This window comes from Drosophila tropicalis, unplaced genomic scaffold (genome assembly GCF_018151085.1).
Source record: "Drosophila tropicalis isolate 14030-0801.00 unplaced genomic scaffold, ASM1815108v1 contig_845, whole genome shotgun sequence".
Taxonomy (NCBI): domain Eukaryota; kingdom Metazoa; phylum Arthropoda; class Insecta; order Diptera; family Drosophilidae; genus Drosophila; species Drosophila tropicalis.
Genome location: NW_027173338.1, coordinates 5,558,149 through 5,582,200, shown reverse-complemented (window position 1 = coordinate 5,582,200; position 24,052 = coordinate 5,558,149). Strand labels below are relative to the sequence as shown.

The 24,052-nt window shown below is 40.6% G+C and overlaps 1 protein-coding gene across 1 annotated transcript; it reads right to left on the bottom strand.

Moving 5' to 3' along the window:
• Positions 1 to 939: 939 nt before the first annotated feature.
• Positions 940 to 22,992, bottom strand: LOC137581266 (uncharacterized). Its single transcript, XM_068295474.1, has 2 exons — positions 22,740 to 22,992; positions 940 to 2,046 (listed from the first exon to the last, which is right to left on the bottom strand). The coding sequence occupies exons 1-2, from the start codon at positions 22,743 to 22,745 to the stop codon at positions 1,093 to 1,095; spliced, it is 960 nt and encodes a 319-aa protein (XP_068151575.1). The 5' UTR covers positions 22,746 to 22,992; the 3' UTR covers positions 940 to 1,092.
• Positions 22,993 to 24,052: the final 1,060 nt, after the last annotated feature.

Sequence of the window (24,052 nt, the reverse complement as noted above, 5' to 3'; positions counted from 1 at the left end):
AAAGAATATCAAGAAATATTGGCCCTAGCTTCGTATGTATCCCTGTGGCTGTGCCGATAAAGTGCTCGCTTGGCGATCGGAATGTCCCTGGTTCGAATCCCAACTCGTACTCGTTAAAAGGTTTTTCTTTGCCTATTTTTTTATTTATATAAAAATAAAAAAATAAACAAAAGGGAAAAAAACAAAATAGAAATAAACTCTCGATTATCGTTGACGAAGGTTTTTTTGTCTATTTTTTTATTTTGTTTCTTTTTGGTTTGTTTTTTTTTAATATTTTTATATAAATAAAAAAATAGGCAAAGAAAAACCTTTTTAACGAGTATGAGTTGGGATTCGAACCAGGGACATTCCGATCGCCAAGCGAGCACTTTAATATAAGAAAATAAAAAAATAAACAAAAGGGAAAAAAACAAAATAGAAATAAACTCTCGATTATCGTTGACGAAGGTTTTTTTGTCTATTTTTTTATTTTGTTTCTTTTTGGTTTGTTTTTTTTTTTTAATATTTTTATATAAATAAAAAAATAGGCAAAGAAAAACCTTTTTAACGAGTACGAGTTGGGATTCGAACCAGGGACATTCCGATCGCCAAGCGAGCACTTTATCGGCACAGCCACCGGGATACATAAGAAGCTAGGGCCAATATTTCTTGATATTCTTTCGACAGGGGCATATCCTATTCGCATTGTCGCTGTTTTGTCGAAAATTAAAAATTTTGGTCGAGCGAGCTATTGAAATGCGATGTTGTACAACTTCACGTCACACACACACTACGAAGCCTGAGCATGTACCGACGAGTGTACACATACATAGACAGAACGAAATCACAAGCGACATAGGCCTGCCTTCATCGTTCTGTAGTCTGTGCTACATTTTACGCTCTCATTGAGAGTACGAGCGTTCGGGTTTTCCCGAAGTTCTCTGGGGTTCCATGACTAGGCTAGCGTTTGCAATCAAAAAAACATGAGTTTGTCCCATCTATGTGTTCTATGGTTAGTGGTAATAATGTACAAGAAAATTTGAAGAAGCTTAAACAATAATTTACATATTTACACAATATTATAAAAATAGTAAAAATTCCAATTAGTTTGCTCTATTTAAATCTCAAGAGATTTCCACTTTGTCCGCCCAAAGGACCATGCCCGAAATGCAGGGCATCTGGTATGGAATCGGAACGAGTACGTGCATCCAATACGGAAGCAACTCGCTGCTGACCGCTTATATATCCCAAGGAACCAGAACCCAAATAGACATTACCATTGGGCAGACGAATATAGCCCAAGCCCCCGGAACCCAAGGCAATGGCATCAGCTTGACCCTGACTTGGCTGCTGAGAACGTGACTGAATTCCCAGGGATTGTTGTTCCAGTAGCAAAGAGTTGGCCCGCGAATCCAATTGGACGCCATTCGATTGAGCGCGGTAGCGATCAAAGAAGTTGGAACTAAGGAAGGGCGCCGGAGTCTCATCTATGTCATTGTCGATGATCTCGATGACAGCATATTGCTTCAACTGCCGCCCATTGGCCACATAGGATTCACCGGGAGCGATCAGAGCTTGTTTGCCAAACGGTATGCGAAGAGGTCCTGCCGGAGCTGCTGATCGTACATAAGGAGCTGGAGGAGCTGTGGGCTGGAAAAATGTCGCCGTCGGAGCAGTTGGCTGTAGGAACGAAACTGCTTGTGGCGGAGGTGGAGCACCATAGACTGGTTTATTCAGTTGCGCTGCTGTCGATCCATGAAAACTAATGGAGGCGATGGGTGAAGCCACTGCAGGTGGCAAATATTGGCTCACGATGCTGGCCACAGTGGGTCGACTTCTGGGCAAAGGAACTCGAGCTGTGGGCAATGGCGGCAAAGCTGGCACCGGCGGCAATGGTTGTATGGTGGGCAATGGCTTAAACTGATGCCCAGTGTAGCTGCTAGCTGGGGCCGATGGTCCTGAGGGTCTGTCATAATGATAGCCAAGCAGATCCGCCTGGAGCGATTCAATTTGCAGCAAAGCTAACAGACTCAACAGCATCAACACGGGCAATCTCTGAAGCGTCATCTAGAAGTACATATCGAAAGTTAATTAGTTTCTTAAGGTAAGTAGATGAAGTAATTCCAATTTTTTCCCAACTTCTCCGTTTATGTCATCAGCGCAATCAATCAAAATACCCATAAATGTTTAATGAGAGATCGAAAGACATAAACTTAATCGGTTGTCTATCTATAACTTGAAACTTTTGCGGTTACAATGTAATAATCTACTCTACATTTAGTTAATGCCAATGAAATATTCAAAAAGTTTGAAATATTTATTTATTAATTCCTAATTAAACAGATTGAAAGTTTTGCTGGCAAATGACTTTTTGTCTCTCTCACGAAATTTTTTATTATGAATATTTAAATGTTTTGAAATAAAATCTATCTAATTTTTAATACAATTCAATTCAATCCATAATAATGACTTTTTATAGCAAAAAAATGAATTTGTAATTTGATTACAAATTATTATCATTAAGAAAAAAGGTTAATAAAGGTTAAACTCAATAATAAATATTTACAAAATTAAAAAATCAAAGAAAAAGGGGTAAGAAAAGTGAAACTCAATAATAAAATTTATAAAATTTAAAAGTCAGAAAAGACTTTTAAAAGACAAACATAAATTAGAATTTTAAACAAAAGACGAATTCATGAATTTATTCAAAATTATGAATAATTATAATAATAAAGAGTATCAAATTGTCACTTTTAAAAATATTTCTTTATTTCGTTATGATTTTTTTTTTACTTTTTAATGTTTGTTGTATTTCTTTTTTTGTCATAATTTAATTGATTTAATTTGCGGCGCGCGTTGAGTCGGGCTAAACAGTTCCAGTCAATGGAAACGGCTACCACTGAGAGCTTGTGGCTTAAATCTGCTGGTTGAGTCTCTGTTGGTAATTGGCGTGATATTTCATACATTGAAAATTGTGAATACATACGAGTATTGCCCGAGGCGGCAGTTGGCATAATGGAAGCGAGTTAACTAATTAGCCTAACCGTTTTGCTGATCATCTCAGTAAGTAAATTCGAGTATTTAATTGATAATTTAATTTATATTGAACAAAAAAGAGACAGACCAGACTAGACTGCTGCAAACACAAAGGCCTTAAATTAAAAAAAACACAATAACAAAGTTAGCTGGCGGGGGCGGGGTGTCTAATGATATTAATCAAACTTAATGTTAACGCCAAAGCCAAAGCCAAACTGTGTTTGCTGGTGGCCCAACTTGGCCCGTCTATGCTGAGTCTGGCTCTGACTTTATACTCCATGGATTTTCAGCCTAAAGGTGGCGTGTGGTCAGATTGGGTTATTGTTGTTGTTGTTGTTGTTGTAGTTGGTGTTGTTTCAGCGTGGGCGTCGCTGTTGAAGTTGGTTTAGTTCATGGCATACATTATTCACTTTGACTCGCTTTTAAGGCGTTTAATTAAGCCATTAACAGGGAGATAAGACATTTGATTGCCCAGATGCGATGAAAGGGGTAACATATACGTGAAAATGTCAATTGAAACAACCAATGGACTTATGTGACAATTATTCAAATTGAAATCAAGTGTATCAAATGCTAAAGAGAATTTTTGGTAACTCCAACTAAATTGGATATCCTAATATGGTGTGATCTAAAACAATTATGAATTAAAGCAATTATTGACTTGGTATATATTCTAAGTAATCAAAACATTTTATTTAAAGATAGTTTGTTTAACTATGAGCATCTTATTCATGGGTTTAGGGAAGACGAAATGAATATCTTCAATTTTCTTTTCTTCCTTTTAAGGCAAAACAAACTTCAAGTAATCATTTAATTCAACTTGAATAAATGATTTGAACTCTTTTATTTGCATTCACCCTTTCTCTTTGCGAGTGTTGAATACTTATTCAACAGTACGGAAACGTATCCAAGGGAGTATTCGTGGCGCTCGTAGCCCCCCTAGAAACCTCAGACTCCGAGCTTGACCCGGTCATTTGGACTAACGATAAGTTGTATACCTTGCAAATTCAGTTTTCTCTGTGTAGTCCAACATCTTTAATTTTGTTTTTTGACGCATTAGGTGCAAACTTGAACGAGAATTTATTTTCCCTTTCAATTTTTAGTTAAAATAATCAATAAACAATCTTGTATAACATCTTAATGCTCTCGCTTGACTAAAATCAGCACATAAATTTACATTAACGACTTCGAATCTATGTTTATATCCGATTTAATGCACAAGTTTGTTGTCCAAGTCTTTTGTTTGTTGCATCTCGTAAAATGTATATAGCCGATAAATCAAGCAAACGATAATGTATCTCCCCTCTTTCTTTTTGTGTGCCTCATCTTATCGCAAGGTAAACTTGATTTGTAATAAATTATGCGCTCTTTATAAATAAATCAATATTTTTTCTAGCAATACGCAATTTTTTTCTCCCCCTTTTGTTGCTCTAGTTGGGTCTTTTTTCTGCAGGCGTTTGCATACGCATTTTTTTTTCTGGTAGAGCGTGTGCCAAAAGGTAAAGTTGAACGGATGGTGAGAAGGGGGGCAGAGTTTGAGTTGCATGATGTTGCACAAAGGTATTCAAGAAAATTTCCCTTGCCTTATTTGGGTTAACAAGCAATTTCCCTGCAGAAAATTACTTGTGTACTTGTACCCCTCTTCCCCCGTCGACAAAACTCAGCCCCTGTTAACATCAAATTCAACATTTTCCTGTCTGTCTGTCTGACTGTCTGTCTAACTGACTTTCTGCCTGTCTAGTTGCATGTTGTTGGCCACTTCAGACTCAATGAATGAATTGCATTGATTGAACGTCGCACGCACTTTTGGGCCTGGTCTGCTCTGGTCTTTGGATTGTGTTGGCCTAGTCTGGCCTGGTCGGCTCTCTAGGAAAATCCCCGGCTCCTGCCTGCTGCCAGTTCTCAAAGAGAAACTGTGTCAACCTCGCATTGATTTGTTGATAACTTTTGCGTGGCACTTTTGGTTTTGGTTTCTATTTTGGTTAGTTGGTTTAACGATTGCATCAGAGTGAGACATAAATAAGTTATATCTTTCCTTTTTCCACTCACTCTCCCTATCTCTTTCTCTCTCTCTCTCTCGATCTGTTTCTATTTGTATTGCAAACGGAAATTAGATTTGTTAGGCAAACCAACCAAAAATTATAATTAAAATCCTTGCGTGCGCCTTGCCGCTCACTTTGTGCATAATAAACTCAAAAATCTTAAGCCAAAGGCATAAAATGCAATCATCGAGCTTTATATTATCTCACCCAGTAGCCAATAGCCAATAGCCAATAGTTGATAGTTTGTAGTGACCAGGATGTCACGTCATACCCTCAAGTTGTGCAATCTGTACCCCAAACTTGAAAGTGCGTTTGGGTTTGGGTATTTTTTTTAGTAGGTTGCCATGGGGCGTTTTTATTGAAACCAGTTTAATTTTTAAACTGGTATTAACAGAATTTGCCAAGATTTTTAAGACATCGCTACTTAAAAAAATATAGGTATATATAATGTGGAAGTTGAAGGTGGGTGACAAATCAACCAAAGTTTCGCCGTCTAAACATTAATCACTCAATTGAACATCCTATGGCAAAATAAAATAAAGTAAAAGCCAAAGTAAATGGGTATATAAAATAATTAATACAGTTGCATGACAAATGTTGCTCATACGCAATGTTGTCTCGGGTTGTAAGTGGGATAAAAAAACGCATTTTCCATTTTAGATTTCATATGAATTTTGAATACACTTTAGATTGATAAATAGTAAACGATTTTAGTGGCAAATAAAATTAATTAAACACAGCAATTAATCCAAAATGTTTATTTTTTTAATTAGAAATGTCTGAGTTCCCCTTTTTTTAAGAATTATTTAATTAGAAATTTCTCACTAAAAAGATTCTCAGGGAAATAAAGATTTAAAGATTTATGTACTTAGAAATTTCCTTGTGTTATTTTTTCTCTTCAAAAGTTTTGAGAAACCAGAAAGAACATTTTTCCCTAGATGTCATTAATATTTTCGCTTTTCATATCATGATTAGACATTTTCAAATATTTTTAATTATAATTTTCAGAATATCTCTTAAATTTTCTTACAAAATATTCTTATTAAGTAAGTTAAAAAGAAATTTAACTTACAAAAAGTTACTCAATTGTACAAATTTTAAAAATGTGAAACCTAATAAGTTTCCAAAAATGAAAAAAAAGAAATTAAAACGAAGAAAGATTTAAAAATCGATCTCTTTTTTCTTCAATATCTATTTCGTCTTTTTTTACCTATTTTTCACCGTGTAATGATTTAGGTATAATTATTCATTTTTATATTCAAATCAATATTATTTTGGGGGAGTGTTTTCAAAACACAATCATTTCATATTTGGGTAATTTTTGATTGGGATTTTTGTTTTGAAATAAAATTTGATTGAAATTGCTTTTAGTTGATATTACTTTATCGGTGACTAATCAACCTGATTTATTTTGCCAGCTTCAGGGTATTAGAAAACAACAAAAAAAAAAAAAAAAACAAAGCTAAAAAAGTTATCAAATCGTACGACAAGTTTTTAATTACAAGAGCCACTGAGACCAAGTCCACACAGTGCGCACTTTCAAATGCGTAAACTAGTTGACTTGACCAAAAGGAAAAAAAATGGGAGAGACGGAAAAAAAGACCCCAAAACCATTTGCAGATTTCAATTAAAAATCTCAAATACTCTAAAAGCCAGAAAACTGCAGGCAACAACAACAAAATCTTAAAGTATTAGGGTGCGGCATTTGGTGTTGGGTGTCTGATGAGGCGCAGTTACAGAGCCTGCGAAAACAGAAGAAAAAAACTTTGCACAAAAATTTGCGTAAGTTTTGCTGCCGCCGCAATCTCGACATCTCGGCATCTCTTGGCTCTCTTGGCTCTGGACGGGCCCCAAAACACTTTGGCACTGGACCTGCTTGGACATGGATCTGTGGAGTGTTGTGGAGTGGTAGGAAAAAATTGATTGACTCGAGGCGCTTTGCTACGCATTCGCGCCAAAAAATGCGGAGCACATTAAAAACACTGCTAATTGATGTCGTTCACAAGCCTCCTTCGGTTGCATGGCTTGGATCATGGCACTTGCCAGCCATTGCAACATCTCTGCCAGCCACATTTTTCACTACATTATTCAGCGTGGGCCAATGATAATTTATTTTAATTGCCCCAACCTAGTGAGAGCTACAATGTCTTAGTAAGTGTAATTATGCAAACTAAAACATAAAGCGTTTAGCATTTAGAATAACAAGAGAATGAAAATATTTCACAATACAAATTAATAGTGTAATTGAGAAGATTTATGTTCGTTGACTCAGTTCTGATCTTAGCTCAGAAACTATGTATAGGGTTTGAATCAGGATTTAAGTTAAAAATTTGAAATATTGTCGCTTAATCAGCAGCTGTTTGAATGAAAACATCTTGCTTGAGCATCCAAAATGATTTCAACCCCTTAATATTGGTTCAAAAGTCAAACTTTACAGCTTCAGTTATGAGAATATACACGAAAGACGTCATGAGTAAATGAAATGAAAAGGTTGATTTGAAGCATCTTTAAGCCTAGTCTCAGATGTTTTCGAAGATGGCCACATCCGAGTATATAAAGCTTATTCTTTTGAATCTTAATTATTTTGTTAAAGTTGTTCGACTTTGATCAAATTTTATAGCTCTTATTGATATTGAGGACCTGTTTAAGTTAAAATGACAAGCTGATATAAAGCCGATTTTCTGATTTACTGTCAATAACTCCCAACGCAATTACAATTACTGTTTTAGGCAATTTATTGAACTTTTGATTACTTTTCATATTATTACTTGTAGAATGACATACTTAATAAAAATATTAAATACAAGGTTCGAGTCCTCGGTAGATGAGTTGTCTAAGTGACCCAGTCATTTGGGCAACTGAACAACGAGGACCCGGGTTCGAATCCCAGGCTATGGATGTAATTTTCGTCTAAGCCGAAGCCCTTAGTTTGCCAGTGCTTTTAAAATATAGTTAGGCCACCGGGTGAACAGCAGTGAGCGGCGAAGAGCAGTGAGCGGTGAGGAGTGAGGAGGGTTTTTTGATCCTCGGCGTCTACGGTCACACCAGGAGGAGTGACTTGATTTTTTCCAATGGGCACCGCCATCACTAAGAATCGAGCCTTTCACCCGAACACCCGTTCTCTTGCATTTTTTTTACGATTTGTTAATCACTTTCAACCCGAACCATTTCCGTGTGTGCCGGTTTACCTGTGAATATTATATAAATAATAAAACCTACATTTAGTTAACCGAAGTTTCTCGTGCGTTTTAATTCACCACTCGCTCACCACAAACTGAAGAAATTGGCACCCGCCAACTCCTTGTATTTCATTTGGATCCTTCCGCCCCCCACGAACATTGGTCCTTCGAGCCGGATATCCTTCCGCTCCTCCAGCTTGCATCGGCGGAATTCCTGATAAGTACAAAATTTCATTATTCATTTCATTTACATACTACTAAAAGTGTGAGGTTTTCCCGCTTCTCCATAGCGACCTACACACTTTTACATATTGTATGTACATACCTGACCTGTTCCAAGGTTTCATGGTAGTTCCTAATCCTTAGCGTGATTGTCCAACGTTCTCATTTTACATTCCACGATTATCCATTTTCATTTATGTTTTTTTTTCCTCGCACTTGTCCAAATCCACCTTTTTTACATATGCATTCACATGTACATGTAATTTCCACAGCTGTTTGCCAAATCCGCGTAAAAGTTTAAAAAACAAAAAAAAAAAAATTATTAAAGTGTTATAAAAAATAGGGAAAAATAAAAATCAAAGTGTTCACCGCGTTTTCTTATGTGTTGGAATAATAATCTTTAATGCCAAACTTATTTCCACACGCGCGTATCTACGTACATACATACATCGTCACCTGTTGATGTACGCGCATATGTACATACATATCCATATACATACAATCCCTTCGCACATTTACCACGACACAAAAGGCAAAAAAAATATTCTTTTTTTTAAATAGCACTTCACGTATGCACCGCGATTTCTTGCGCGTTCGAATTAGGTGCGAAATTAATTTCCTCACGCGCGTCTTTGGATACCGGTGCACTTGCTTACATACGTACATACATACATATGTATATGCTTACATAGTCATACATTGCACATACATATGTACATATCCACAACGCATAATACATTTCGGTGTCGCGCATTGATTTAACACAACCCCACATCCAATTAAATTACAATTACTTACGTTTTTTTTGTTGTTGTGAACAACGCGTGTGCATACATATCTATACTCACCTGTGTACTTATGCATGTACGTACACACATAGATCAAAGCATCTGTCCATATGCATTGATCGGTTGTTTTATTTGCGCACAACACTCGCTTGTTTTTCCGCACAACACTTGTTCTTGGTTTTTCCGCACAACCACAAAAAAAAAATTATTCACATACATAATTAAACAACAAAATCAAAAACCAAATATATAAACAGCGGCCGACAGCTGTTTTCGGAGTAGTGGTGACACGTGAGTCGAGTCGTGATATCGATAGGCGGCTCAAGCGCGCCAAATTTAAATCACATTATTTCCGATTCTCTTTTTTCGCCTAATTATATATCCGCCCATATTTATAAAACAATACATATATATTTTTCCAGCATTATCGTGCCCACATTTATATATCCGTCCATATTTATAAATCATTTATATAATTTTTCCGGCCAACTTTTTGCGCTCACATATATATATCCGTCCATATTTATAAATTATATATATAATTTTTTCGGCCAGTATTTTGCGCTCATATATATATCCGCCCATATTTATAAATAAATACATATATATTTTTTCCAGCACTATCGGGCCCATATTTATATATCCGTCCATATTTATAAATTATATATATAATTTTTTCGGCCAGTATTTTGCGCTCATATATATATCCGCCCATATTTATAAATAAACACATATAAATTTTTTCCAGCACTATCGGGCCCATATTTATATATCCGTTCATATTTAAAAACTATATATATATTTTTTCCGGCCAGTATTTTGCGCTCAATATATATCCGCCCATATTTATAAATAAACACATATAAATTTTTTCCAGCACTATCGGGCCCATATTTATATATCCGTTCAGCTTTAAAAACTATATATATATTTTTTCCGGCCAGCCTTTTGCGCTCATATATATATCCGCCCATATTTCTAAATAAATACATATATATATATTTTTTCCAGCACTATCGGGCCCATATTTATATCTCCGTCCATATTTATAAATTATATATACAATTTTTTCCGGCCATTATTCTGCGCACACATATATATCCAGATCCAGATTTATATAAAAACGTATTTTCCTTTTATCCTATACATCTTTGTTTATATATTTCATCCGTGTTTTGTTTTATACGTACTCCCATCGGTAATTTTCAATCCGCATTCGTGCGTTCGTATATTATTCCGCATCTATCCCCATTAAAGAGGCTTCGTTTCCGAGCCACACGCGAGAAAATTCTCCCGCAATCCTGCGGTGCACAGTGAGGAAGTTCTTGCGTCCCCATACAGTCCACTTCTCACTTCCAAAACAAAAAAAGGGACGCGCACAAACGCGGTGTTCGTCGGTAAGCTCGTCCCCTGAGTATGTCCACGGAGCCGTCCAAGACTGCGCCGAAGTCCAACAGTCTTTCGTCTCCCTCTGCAACTCCGGAGAAGGTTCGGCCTCCGACAACTCCGGTGACCGTGAAGCGTACGGATATTTCGCGCAAGTTCTCGTCAGTTCGCAGCCGCAGCGAATCCCCAAGGTCCCGTCCGTCTTCGTCCAGCTTACCTGAGGGTCGCAGATTCTCGGTTAAAGACTCGAGGGAACACCAAGGTCGTTCCAAGCTTTCAACTCAGACCCAGATTCCGCACGTTGTTGTGACGCACTGTTCTGACGCTCCCGTCACCCGATCCGTATCACAACAGCGTAGAGAACACTCCAGAATGTCCCTTTCCGATTTCGTTATAGCGTGCGACGCATTGACTCTGTTTGAAGCTCGCGAGAGTGAAGCTCTAACTTCTGAAGTGCCCTTGTTTTCCATTAAAATGCACTTAGAGCAGCTCAAATCCCTTTGGTCAACTGTCGAGATGGAATACTCCCGTTGTCACAAGGCCTTGACAATCCAAGCCGACGAGGAAAGCTTGGCAAACATAAGCCACATCAAGGCGAAGCACGAATCCGCTTACGCGGCATATGTGCGATGCGGGACGTTGTTCGGAGAACGCATCGAACAGCTCTCGGTACAGATGACGACTCTTAGGCGTCAGCCAACCGCTCCGTCGGGGCCACCGGGGCATAGAGTTCCTCCGTGTGAGGTAGAGACATTTGATGGCGACAGCCTAGCATGGCCCACATTCCGCGATTTGTTCGCCGCCATTTATATCGCCAATCCGTATTTGTCACAAGTGGAGAAGCTCTATCACTTGAACGCCAAGACGCGAGGGGAAGCGAGAACCATCGTGGCTAAGTCCCCCCTGACGAATGAGGGTTTCCAGGCCGCGTGGGAGAACCTCACCGCACGGTACGAAAACAGCCGTCTGCTGGTCATGACTCAAGCCAGACAACTCCTTCAGATTCCCGCGGTGGCACAAGAGTCGGGCAAATCCTTGCGAGAGCTGCAGACCGCGTTTCAAGGGTGTCTTACCGCACTTGAGCGTTCGGGTGTTAGTACTGAGAATTGGGATGTCCTACTTATCGCCATCTGCACTAGTAAATTGCCGAAGGCCACAATCCTCCTGTGGGAGCAATCAGTGCCCAATAAGACTGTCGTCTCAACGTGGTCCGATTTGAACCAATTTCTTACCGATCGGTATCGGGTCCTGGATGCCACCGACGAACATAAGTCGGCCCCAAGTGTCCAAGCCATCCCCATTGGCCCCCGCAAATCCTCTGCAACGATGAAAGTCCAAGCGTTTCCAGCGAAAGCTCAGCTCAAATCGGCGTCTTGCAAGCTGTGCCATCGGGAAAATCACCCAATACGGCTCTGCCCTAGTTTCCTTGATATGCCTGTTCAGAGGCGGCTGGAAACCATTAGACAGCAGGGACTTTGTCTGAACTGTTTTGCCCGCGGTCATCAAGTGAAGGGCTGCTCCAGTGCGCATAATTGCCATACCTGCAAGGAACGTCATCATACGCTGTTGCATCCTAGTGATGTGTCCGTGCCCTCGCCATCCGCTGCGCAAGTCCCACCATCCAGCGTCACAGAGCGCCCGTCCGCGAGCGACCAGCTCACAAATGCTCAAAGTTATTTTGCATCTACCCCAGGCAGAGGCCTTTTAGGCACTGCGATTGTCACTCTGCACCATCGTGGTGTGGATCATCATATTCGGGCGTTGATCGACTCGGGAGCCGATTCAACTTTTCTCTCCGAACGCGTCTTCAGCATGGTCCAGCCCCCTTCTACCCAGTAGACGCCGCGGTTACTGGCATGGGCCAGAGTGATGGAGGCTGCGCCGACAAGGTGTGTCTGCTAATGCTGTCTCCCCCGTGTGACAGATTGAACAAGATTGAGGTCTCCGCCCTGGTCGTATCCAAATTGTCAGGGGCCATTCCAACAGCTCCATTCCTTAATACGGTTCCGACGCAGTGCCTCGATCGCCCCCTGGCTGACCCGTACTACAACAAGCCCGCGCCTATTGACATGATCATCGGTGTAGACCTGTTTCCCCACATCCTCGGAGAACGGATCAAAAAGGATATTGGTGATTTTGTCGGGCTAGAAACCATCTTTGGATGGGTTCTGTGTGGGGCTATCACTCCTGACCCCCCCGGTGTCTAGATCCGTTTTCGCGGCACAGACGCGAGTTAGTCCCGAAGCAAAGCTTGATGTACTCCTCACCAAGTTTTGGGAGGTGGAAGACCTTCCCGCAAAGCCGGAAAAGGAGGATGACGCATTCTGCGAGCGGAACTTCCAGGAGACCACCCAAAGGGGAAAGGACGGCCGATATGTTGTGTCCCTACCGTTCAAAGGTCCGAATAGCGTTGACTTGGGCCACTCAAGACCGATCGCGCTGGCTCAATTCCTGCGGAATGAGGCACGCCTTCTCAAGGATCCGGTTCTAAAAACGCAGTACGATGCCATTATTCAAGAATATGAGGAATTGGGTCATATGATTCGGGTGACGCCGCCTCAAGATGGGAAAAACTTCTATCTCCCCCATCATGCGGTGTTTAAGCCCGATAGCACCACCACTAAGGTACGCGTGGTATTTAACGCGTCGAGCCCCTCCACACAAGGCGTCAGCCTCAACGATGTCTTGCACACCGGTCCTACTCTTCAGGCCGACCTCACGCTTCAGGTACTGAAATGGCGGTTCTTTCAATTCGTTTTCAATGCCGACATAACGCAGATGTATCGACAAATCCGAGTCGATCCCAGGCATACCCCCTTTCAGCGGATCCTCTACCGAGACCGCTGCGGCAATATTCAGGATTACGAGTTACAAACTGTCACGTTTGGGGTTAACTGCGCGCCATTCTTGGCGATCCGAGTCCTTTTACAACTGGCACAAGACGTGCAAACGATGTATCCTCAGGCGAGCGAAATCCTTCGGAACTACATGTATGTTGATGATGTCCTTGCCGGCGCTCACACTGAAGCCGACGCTCGTCTCGCCATACGAGAGCTTCAAGCGGTCCTCCAATCTGCGGGATTCCCGCTTCGGAAGTGGACTTCCAATAAGAAGGAAGTACTTCAAGCCATTCCGAGAGAGCACCTGCTGCGAGAGGACTTTCTCGAGCTGGAAGACGCGAGCACCGCAAAAACCTTGGGTATTCGATGGCAAGCTGCTGAGGACGTCTTCTTCTTCACCACAGCGGACCCCCCTTGAAGGAGTCGATCTCCAAGAGGCAGGTTCTGTCTCATATCGCTAAGCTCTTCGACCCCGCTGGGTGGCTAGCCCCATTTGTCATCCGAGCGAAGATATTCATGCAGCAAATCTGGCTTACCGAACTGGGCTGGGATGATGCTCTGCCGCCTCTCCTGCTGCAGCAATGGCATGAATTCCTGCAGGATTACCCAGGCCTCAGTCGACTCCGCATTCCCCGTTGGCTAAACACCAGCGATAAGCTCTCGTGGGAGCTTCATGGCTTCTGTGACGCGTCACAGAAAGCGTATGGAGCGGCCCTATATGTGCGGGTTCGGTACGGCAATCAAGTAGACGTCCATTTATTAACGGCTAAGACCCGTGTAGCTCCAGTCAAAACAGTCTCGCTGCCTCGGCTAGAGTTGTGCGGAGCGGTTCTGCTAGCCGATCTCTGGGCGTCGATCGTTCCTGAACTTCCAATCCGACCTGCAACCTCCCAGTTTTGGACCGACTCTACCATCGTGTTGGCTTGGCTCAATAAACCTCCGTGCAGTTGGTCCACCTTCGTGGCCAATCGCGTATCCAGGATCTCCGAAAGCACTAGTGGCCAAAGCTGGTCACATGTGCGCTCCGAGGACAACCCCGCGGATCTGGCGAGCCGTGGAGTCTCCGCGGCCGAGCTATCGGCCAGCAGCCTCTGGTGGCATGGGCCGGACTGGCTCCAGAGAGCCCCCGAGTATTGGCCAACTCCCCATAACGAACTCCCAGACACCCAGCTGGAGCAACGGGTCCAGTGCCACACCACCGCGACCACGCTACTCGAGGACGTCAGCGAACGGTTCTCGAATTATGGTAGGGCTCTACGAGTCATCGCGTACATCCTACGCTTCGCCACCAAGAGGATTTCGACGCCTTCCACGGTTCGCCTCACCAATGACGAACTTCTTTCCGCCGAGCGCGCCTTGATTCGGACCTCTCAGCGGCGGGAATACCTCGCGGAGATACGGGCCCTGGGCGAAGGGCGACCCCTGCCATCATCCAGCACTCTACTCAATCTGAACCCATTTCTCGACCAGCATGGGTTACTCCGCTCCTGCGGACGACTCCGGGCCGCTGAGTCCCTCCGATATGATGAACGTCACCCTATTCTCCTCCCATATAGTACTCATTTCACTCGCCTGCTTGTCGCATTCGCCCACCGCATCACGTTGCATGGCGGCAATCAACTGATGGTGCGGTATTTGCGCACCAAATTCTGGATCCCACGGATAAAGAACATGGTAAAGTCCCACATCAAGGGGTGCAAGGTCTGCATCGTTCATCGTCGACGACTACAGACCCAGATGATGGGTGATCTCCCTCGAGAACGCATCACGTATTCCAGGCCCTTCACCCACACGGGCATTGATTTCGCAGGGCCGTTCGAGATCAAAAATTACACCGGGCGTGCGTGTCTCATAACTAAGGGTTATGTCTGCGTCTTTGTGTGTTTCAGCACGAAGGCAATCCATCTCGAGGCTACCTCCGACCTCACCACTGAAAGATTTCTGGCAGCCTTCTCTCGGTTTGTCGCACGGAGACAATGTCCACAGCGCATTTACTCCGACAACGGCAAAACCTTCGTAGGGGCCTCAAAGGCGCTCGAAAAAGATTTCCTGAACGCCACCAAGCTTGAAATAATGAAGGCATTCCCCCAGCACATCCTATCCTGGCAGTTCATTCCGCCAAGCGCGCCCCACATGGGAGGACTGTGGGAAGCAGGGGTCAAAAGTTTTAAGACCCTGTTTTACAAGTCCTCGTCCACTGTCAAATACACCTTCGAGGAACTTTCCACTCTCCTGTGTAGGATCGAAGCGTGCCTAAACTCCAGGCCAATCTCTCCCATGAGTGAGGACCCAGAGGATCTACTGGCCCTAAGCCCGGGACATTTCCTGATTGGAGGACCACTCTTAGCCATTGCGGAACCGGAAATTCTGGTCGAGCCTATGTCGCTGATCAACCGATGGCAGCGACTAAAGGCAATCCAGCAGGCTTTCTGCCGCCGCTGGAAGAGTGAGTACCTCAAGGAGCTTCACAAACGGAACAAGTGGAAATCACCGACTCGCAGCATCCAGACCGGCGACCTCGTGATCGTGTCCGAAGATCATCTCCCCTCCCAACGAGTGGCGCTTAGGGCGAATTGAGCGCACTCTGCCCGGGGCTGACGGCCTCGTCCGAGTGGCTGATGTCACCACCGCGCGTGGGTCTATCCGAAGACCCGTAGCGAAGCTCATTCTGTTGCAAGACAGCAGGAGTCCTGAGTCTAAAACCTTATCGTGACTCCTAATCCCTCTATGTTTCCTCCGAATGTCCTCGTCTCCGTGCATGTTTCTCGTTCCCGTGCATAGACTAATCCACTCCCCCATACGTAATTTCTTTCGTTACAGTTCATTCAGCTCGCCCTTTCATAGCGACATGGCCCCCACGCGTCTGCCGCACCACCGCAGCAAACGAGCTCCACAGGGCACGAACGTGTACCGATGCCGGGTCTGTCGGGGGGTTCATGCACTCCGGCAGTGTCAGCGCTTCCTAAACCTCCGAGGGGAAAAGCGGCTTCGGGCGGTGCTCATCAATAAATATTGTCCCAATTGCTTGGCCCACGAGCATTCATCCGACGCGTGTCGGACTCGCCATGGTTGCCGACGATGCGGGCAAAGGCACCATACCCTGCTCCACATGGCCGACCAACCGCCGAGACGACGTGCCTCCGCCCGGCGTCGCAGCCGATCACCCCCTCCAGTCGTGCTGCACCCCCGCTACAACCCCGTTCCCGATCATCGTCCGACCGCTCCGCTTCCCCAGAAGGCGCACCCGAGATTTCGTTATCCTCCCTGCTCCACGCCAGGACGACGACTGTCCTGCCCACCGCAGTCCTACGGTTGGGCAATGGCTCGAAATCCTTCGAGACCCGCGTCCTTCTTGATGCGTGTGCGGCTGAGAGCCGCATCAATCTCTCCTTTGCCCGGTCCCTGGGGTTAGCTGTGACCACGGTCGGGGTCGACCAAGCCTGTACGGCCGTCCTCGAGTCGAGGTCCGACAAGACGTTCCGACGGAACGTTATATTCCGGGTCGAAGAGGACTTGCTCATCCGCACTCCCATCCGGGAAGTGGCGGCGCCGGTCCGAGAGAAGTTCGCAACCCTGATCCTGGCCGACCCCTACTTCTATCGGCCGGCGTCGGTATCCGTGGTGCTCGGGGCAGACCTCTATCCTGAGGTCATCCAACCAGGCTGTGTGCCCGGTCATAGCGGTACTCCCGCAGCCCAGAGCACCGTGTTCGGATGGGTCGTCTCCGGCTCCTGTGGGATCTAGGCGCTCCAGGACGTTGCCGTCCCCCATCCTTTATATGTCCAGGGTGACAATTGCAACATGTTGCAAGGGGGGCGGTATGTTCACGCCACCGGGTGAACAGCAGTGAGCGGCGAAGAGCAGTGAGCGGTGAGGAGTGAGGAGGGTTTTTTGATCCTCGGCGTCTACGGTCACACCAGGAGGAGTGACTTGATTTTTTCCAATGGGCACCGCCATCACTAAGAATCGAGCCTTTCACCCGAACACCCGTTCTCTTGCATTTTTTTTACGATTTGTTAATCACTTTCAACCCGAACCATTTCCGTGTGTGCCGGTTTACCTGTGAATATTATATAAATAATAAAACCTACATTTAGTTAACCGAAGTTTCTCGTGCGTTTTAATTCACCACTCGCTCACCACAAACTGAAGAAATTGGCACCCGCCAACTCCTTGTATTTCATTTGGATCCTTCCGCCCCCCCACGAACAATGATATATACCCTATACTTCATAATGATCGTAATAATTATGTACAGAATTATTGAAATTTATAATAGAGTTAATTTATTTGCCCATTTTCTGCCGATCTTTGACTTTTCTAATTAAGACATCTTCAAAAGAAAAAAAATTCTTCCTTTTTACTTTACAAAAACGTTCACTCTTAAAAATAAAGTTTCTTCTATTAGCTTTTAGTAAGTAAGCAAGGTTTATCTTCTTTAGTCCAAATTTTAGATGAATAAGTTATAAAATGGGTTGGCGAGTAATATTTTGCATCTTTACACTTCCTAGCTATTCATCAGATTTTTTTACTACTTTATAAATTCAAGCTAATATTTTTGCTTTAAGTGTAATAAAAAGTTTGTACTTATTACTTTAATGAGTTTCTGAATACAAAGATGATAAAAAGCCGCAAATAATGATTTGCTTTTCTCATCATTACAAAATGTATTTGCCTCTGGCAAAATACTTCATTTTGAGTTGGTCAAAAGTTCAATAAATTGCCAAAACCTATAATTGTATTTGAGGTGGGAGTTCAAGTTTTCAAGTTTCATTTATTGACAGTGAATCACAAAATCGGCATTATATCGGCCAGTCACGCATGCCTTTCGATTTCTAAAGAAATCTAGCAAAGATTACTCAATTCCCCTCGATTTAGCAATTGGAGAGGCCAAAACCAAAAACCCAAAACCCAAAAAAAAAAAAAGAGCAATGCAAATTTTTTGATCAGTTGAATTTGCATTTCTCGAAAAGTTCGTGATATGTCAAATAGGCGTTAGAATGTGCCCCTGCCCGCATTACCTTTACCCTAAGCAACCGAATCTAACTCTAACCCAACCCTCTCTCCCACCTCAATGTGTGTGTGTGTGTACCTGTGTGTGTGTGTGTGTATATGACACAATTAAGTTTGAAACTTCAGGGCAATTAGTAGCAAATTCTTAAATAAATCTTCAACATTGTTTGGCATTTAGTTAAATTTCATTTTGTTTCGGTTAACTGGATTTTAATTGCTGGATTCAATGGCAATTTGGCCACAAAACAAATGACTTGAACAACGAACTTGCTGCCTAGAGAACTTTTGAAGAACCCGCCGTAAAATAAGAAGTAAATTTTGTTTCTTAAAATTAAACAAATCATTTTTAATTACATTTTTGCATATTGATAAATGTTGTTAACAATGTTTAAGCACCTGTTACTTGTTTTTTCTTTTTTAGTTTTTGTTATTTATTTTGCGGCTAATGCAAAACACTTTTATTACAACTTTTAATGTAGTTTATGCATTTGCTTGGTTTTTTGCCTAGTTTCTTAACCAGGTCAGCACTTGGCTTGTCATTTAATGCAAATTATTTCAGGCCATGTTCAGTTACAAATTGGGTTTGCCTACGATTCTTGTTTAACGCACTCATGTGGGCGTGGTCAAGCTGATTTATATGGAAGAAAAAGAAAAAAAAGCAAGGCGTAGTCTTTTGATTTTGATTACAATACAAAAACACATTGGGAAAAATCTTGTAAATTGCGTAAGCATTTTTTACCTTGAACCAAAAGTTTCAATAACTTGCAACAACTTCTAATTCGATGATTTTTTCGGACAATTTCATAACTTTTCATTTGCATTTGCATTGTTTGCTTCATTAGCCTCTAGGCAAATGACCCTTCCCCACTTAAGATTATCTCAAACCATTCACCAGATCTTAACCCTTCGGACTGCCCACTGTGAGCTTCAATCAAATTGGCCTCAACTTGAATAAATATTTGTTTTTCTCATTTTCCCAGTTATTTCTTGTTTTTCAATGTTTGTAAGACTGATGAGCACTTTCAATTAATTTCCATTCCCCTCGTTACATTTTTCTTCATTTCAAACTAAACCAAAAATATGTTACTCAATTTGTAAATGAAAAATTGAAAAAAAAAAAAAAAAAAAAAAGGGCAACCACGCCCCTAAAACTGCCTTGAAAGTAATTAATTAACTTCAAGTTGAGCTAAACTCTTGTTTCTAGTCTTAGCTCAAGGTAAGAGTAGTTGGGGTGGCACGAGTTAAGGGGGATAAAACTCAATTAATTCTCAATTATTCTCTTGGCAAAATGTCAACGCAATTTCCAGGGTGCAGTTCAATTTGTGCATTGTCATCGTCTTGATGTTCTTTGTCTCCTGCTGCTGCTGCTGCTGCACCAAGTGTCGCCCTGAGGCAACTGTCACAATTTGCTTTAATTTATGACAATACTTGAAGTATTTAGATTTACAAACCTGCACAAAACAAAAAAACAACCAACTGCCAACAAATGTCAATTTAATTTGCTACATTAATTTGCAAACAAAAAAAATCTAATTTTTTTATTTTTTAATAGCTTTGCTAACAGTGTTAATTAAAATGACCAAAAACTTGAGTAGCTATTGTCTATAGACAAATGGAAGTCACATTTTTAAAAGATCTGTAGAGTATAGTCACTTTTTCTATACCCTTTTGAACTTAAAGTCCATACAACTTTTATTTTAGCGTTACTTGACGTCGGGGTCACCTTTTTAAATAACAGCTTTAAAATGGGAAAATGTTAAAGAACCCCTTTAGTAGTACTAATTCAGAGGAGAGACAAAGTTATCTGTCGTCTGGATCACCTTCTTAGTTGGCAGCTTTAGGATATGGAAATGTCAAAACACTCGTCGGGGTTATCAATACAGCAGAACACAGTGTGATCAAGAGTAAAGCGTAAAAAAACCTTTAGATTCATCAATATGATTAGAGCCTTTAAAACTTAAATTTCATTAAAAGAACTGCTAAGTTTTTTAAGAGTCTAACCTTTTTTATTAAAAAAGCGATTCCTACGCCTTAAGAATATTTAGTCTAATAAAAACATAACGAAGTGTGTAATCCAATAATTTAGTAATGTTTAAATTAAGCATTATAAAGGCCAATAACTACCATTATAGAATACTTAAGTCTTAAATTAAAGATAGTCGTTCTTCCCTTAAGAGAGAGAAAGAAATGACATAAAAACGCAAGCTGAAGTGTTTTATTCATCCTTCCTAAGTTAAAATTAAAATTGAATACCCATCATAAAATCCCAATTTATTCTTGAACTTAGCAAATTCTTCCCAAAAACTTTGAATTGTATTTTAAATTAAACTAACAAAATGAGAAATGTTTTTCAGTCGGAAATCTACAAACTAATTTTAATGAAAGTCAACCATGACTAGGAGAAATATGATTAATACTTTAAAGACAATGAAAATCCTTGCTCAAAAGTAAAAGTCAGCAACAACAAGTGTTCAGGTATTCGGTCTATGAGGGGGAAAACAAGAAAAGAGACCGAATAGAAGCTACTACTAAGTATGTATGTCGGATTAGATCAATCAGCTTAATAGGCATTGAAAATTTGTTGATAGCATCTACCACGGACTTGTAGTTAGTTGTTGTTGTTTTTTTTTTGTTGTTAGTTTTGTTTTGGCTCATGGTTAGCCATTAAATGAAAAATTATATCACTTCAGTGATACAGCCTTCTATTTGATTTTTTTAGCGAAAAAATTAAAAGTCGTGGGAATACAATTTGCATATGCAAATTGTGATCGAAATTTTTTTTGTTGCGAATTTTTTTTCGCAAATTTTTTTTGGCCATTGTCAATGTCGAGAGAATTTTGTAATAATTTACCAACTTGTCACTTTCAAGGCGGAAACACTCAGAGATGAATGGGGGAGGGAGAGAGATGACAAACATTTGTATGGCAAATCAAAAGACTTAGGCAACAAACTAGCCATACATTTATGGCGTTAAACCATTTAGAGCGCGATAAAAGAAGTGCAACATGAATAATGCATATAAAGACTCTTTCCTTTTTTTTCTTCTGCTATCTCTTTCTGTTAGTTTAGTCTATCTCTTTTTATTTTTCTTTGCATTGTATGTTAATGCAGTAGGTCCAAAGACCACACACAGAAACAGAAACTCGAACAGTAAGTGCTATATGTATTCATCTGATTGAAGTTTTAGTCTAGTGCACAATGCCAATGGCTTTGTTTTTTTTTTTCCCCCGAAATTCAATTTGAATTTGACATTTTCAATTTCCAACTGACTTCAACTTTGAGCTTGAGCTTCTGGTATCATTGCCTAATCAATTAAAATTAATATGCAAATTTGTTGTTCGCTACTGTTGTTGTTGTTGTTGTTGCTGCTGCTACTGCTGTCATCTGTCAGTCTGATTACTGAGAGAAAATGATTGTTAAGTTTTGTATTAAATTAATTGAAATTGTCAAATGATTTGCCATTTTTCCCCCCGAGTGACAGTTATAAAAAAGTTGCCATTTAGTTTATAGAAAGGCAATCGACATGAGCGAGACCTGTTATTCTTAATGGTTCTTATGATTTACCATTTTAATTCTATTTAGCATAAATTCAAAGAAATCTTAACAAAAGCTTAAGTATGTTGTTCTTCCCTCCTGGAAATGCTAAAGTGCAAAGTCATACGAAACAGGTAGATTCCAAACAAAATAGCATAGGAATTTCAGGTGAATAATAATAAATAAAACAAAAAAAGTTTATAATTTCATAATAAATATGTCAAAATTATTGAATCTTATTCAAAGTTTTTTGAGTTTTAAAACTTGAACATAAAATTCTCTTATTCTAACTAAAAATTAAGTGAAAGAAAAGCAAGAAAAGGCAACACGTTTGACTTAAAAACTAAACTAAGTTCATTTAGTTTATGCATTTATTATTTAATCAAATAAAATATATGCAAAAATTGTATATGCATTTCTCAAACTATCAACATAACTAGAAAAATTATAAATTTATTTCAGTCAAAATTAATGCAAATTAGTTAATAAATTTTTAAAGTTGTCAAGGTTTCCTTTTTTAGACTTTAAACAGAACAAATTGCATAACTTTATGTTTATGGAAACTTGTTCTAAGTTTTTTACTTTTCATATGTATTTGTTTATACTTGCAGTTGACTAATCTGTTTATATTTTGTTTTTAATTCACTTGCCATTGAACTTTCCCCATTAAAATGAAATTCCATTTAACAAAACTTGTTCACATTTAAAGTAACAACTCACCTTCATTTAAGTGATAATTCCAAACAAAAGTTGTTTAATCCAAAGTAAAAAAAAAAAAGAGCTGAAAATATTTCAAGTATTTGGGATCTTTCAAAAAATCGGTACGAATAGATTTGTAAATATTTGTCACACTTTGAATTCACTTCCTTTTTCCTGTTAAGGCTAACACCTACACTTCACTTCCGTTTCAAATAATTTGAGGGATTCTCTCCTCGTTTTTGGTTTTTTGGTTGATTTAAGCGCGTTTCAGATGCTGTCGGTTTGAAGCCGTTTGCTCCACTGAAATACTTTTTATGCAACCACAAGTAGAAGTAGCTGCTGTCGCCGCCGCACCACTCGAACAACAACAACAAAAGCAAAACCGAAGCAAGGTTTCGCATCCAGGCGATTCGCGTTTCGGCAAATATCGGGTTTGTGTCTTGGCTAACGAAGAAAGAACTTCGGCATAAATAATTTAACTATTACTAAGTTTAAAATGACCTTTGTTTTATAGTTAATTAAATTTGTTTTTTTTTTTTTTGCCAATTATTTAAATATATTTATTATTCTTTTGCATTCTTTTTCTTTTTTTTTTTTGTTTTGATCTTGAGCCAAACCCCTTAATATTTAATCACATGGTTTATTTATAGGCCTTTAAATCATATATGATAAAATCGACTATAAATTTAATTTGCATTTTTGCCAGTGGCAGTTTTTTTTTTGGATTATTTATAACTCTATTCAGATTAGTTTCAATATTCCTTGTTCAAATTGTAACTCTTCGTCAATTCATAAACTATTTAAAGTGGCAGACAAGCGGGCAGGCTCGACTTCACATTTCATAATCATTGCGGGACGGGAGAGTAGCTGGTGGGTGGTTGGGTGGATGAATCGTTTGGGTGGTTGTGTGGGGAGAACGGCAAATCGATCGAGAGGCATGTCCATGTCGAATGCCTCAGACAACGGCAAGTGAGTGTGAATTATTGCACTTTGTCTTAACACGACGTAAAGTTTTTTTTTTTCTTTTCTTTTTTTTTTTTTGCCAAGTTTCTGCTCCGTTCGTCTAGGCATTCACGTTTTAAAGTCATTGACAAAATGGTCAACCAAATATGGAAAAATACTTCAATAGATACTTAATACGGTCCTAAAAGTGGAAATGTTATCCAAGTGTCTAACATTTCACTTCTTACATAAATTGAACTCTAGGTGGGGTTTTGCCGTATTTGCCAGAGAAAAAGATCAAAGTTATTATATACGAAAAAGGGAGAAGGCTTTAAAGGGGTATATGGACTATGATGGAAGGTTTAACCACCAAAGAAAGTCATGAAAGCAAC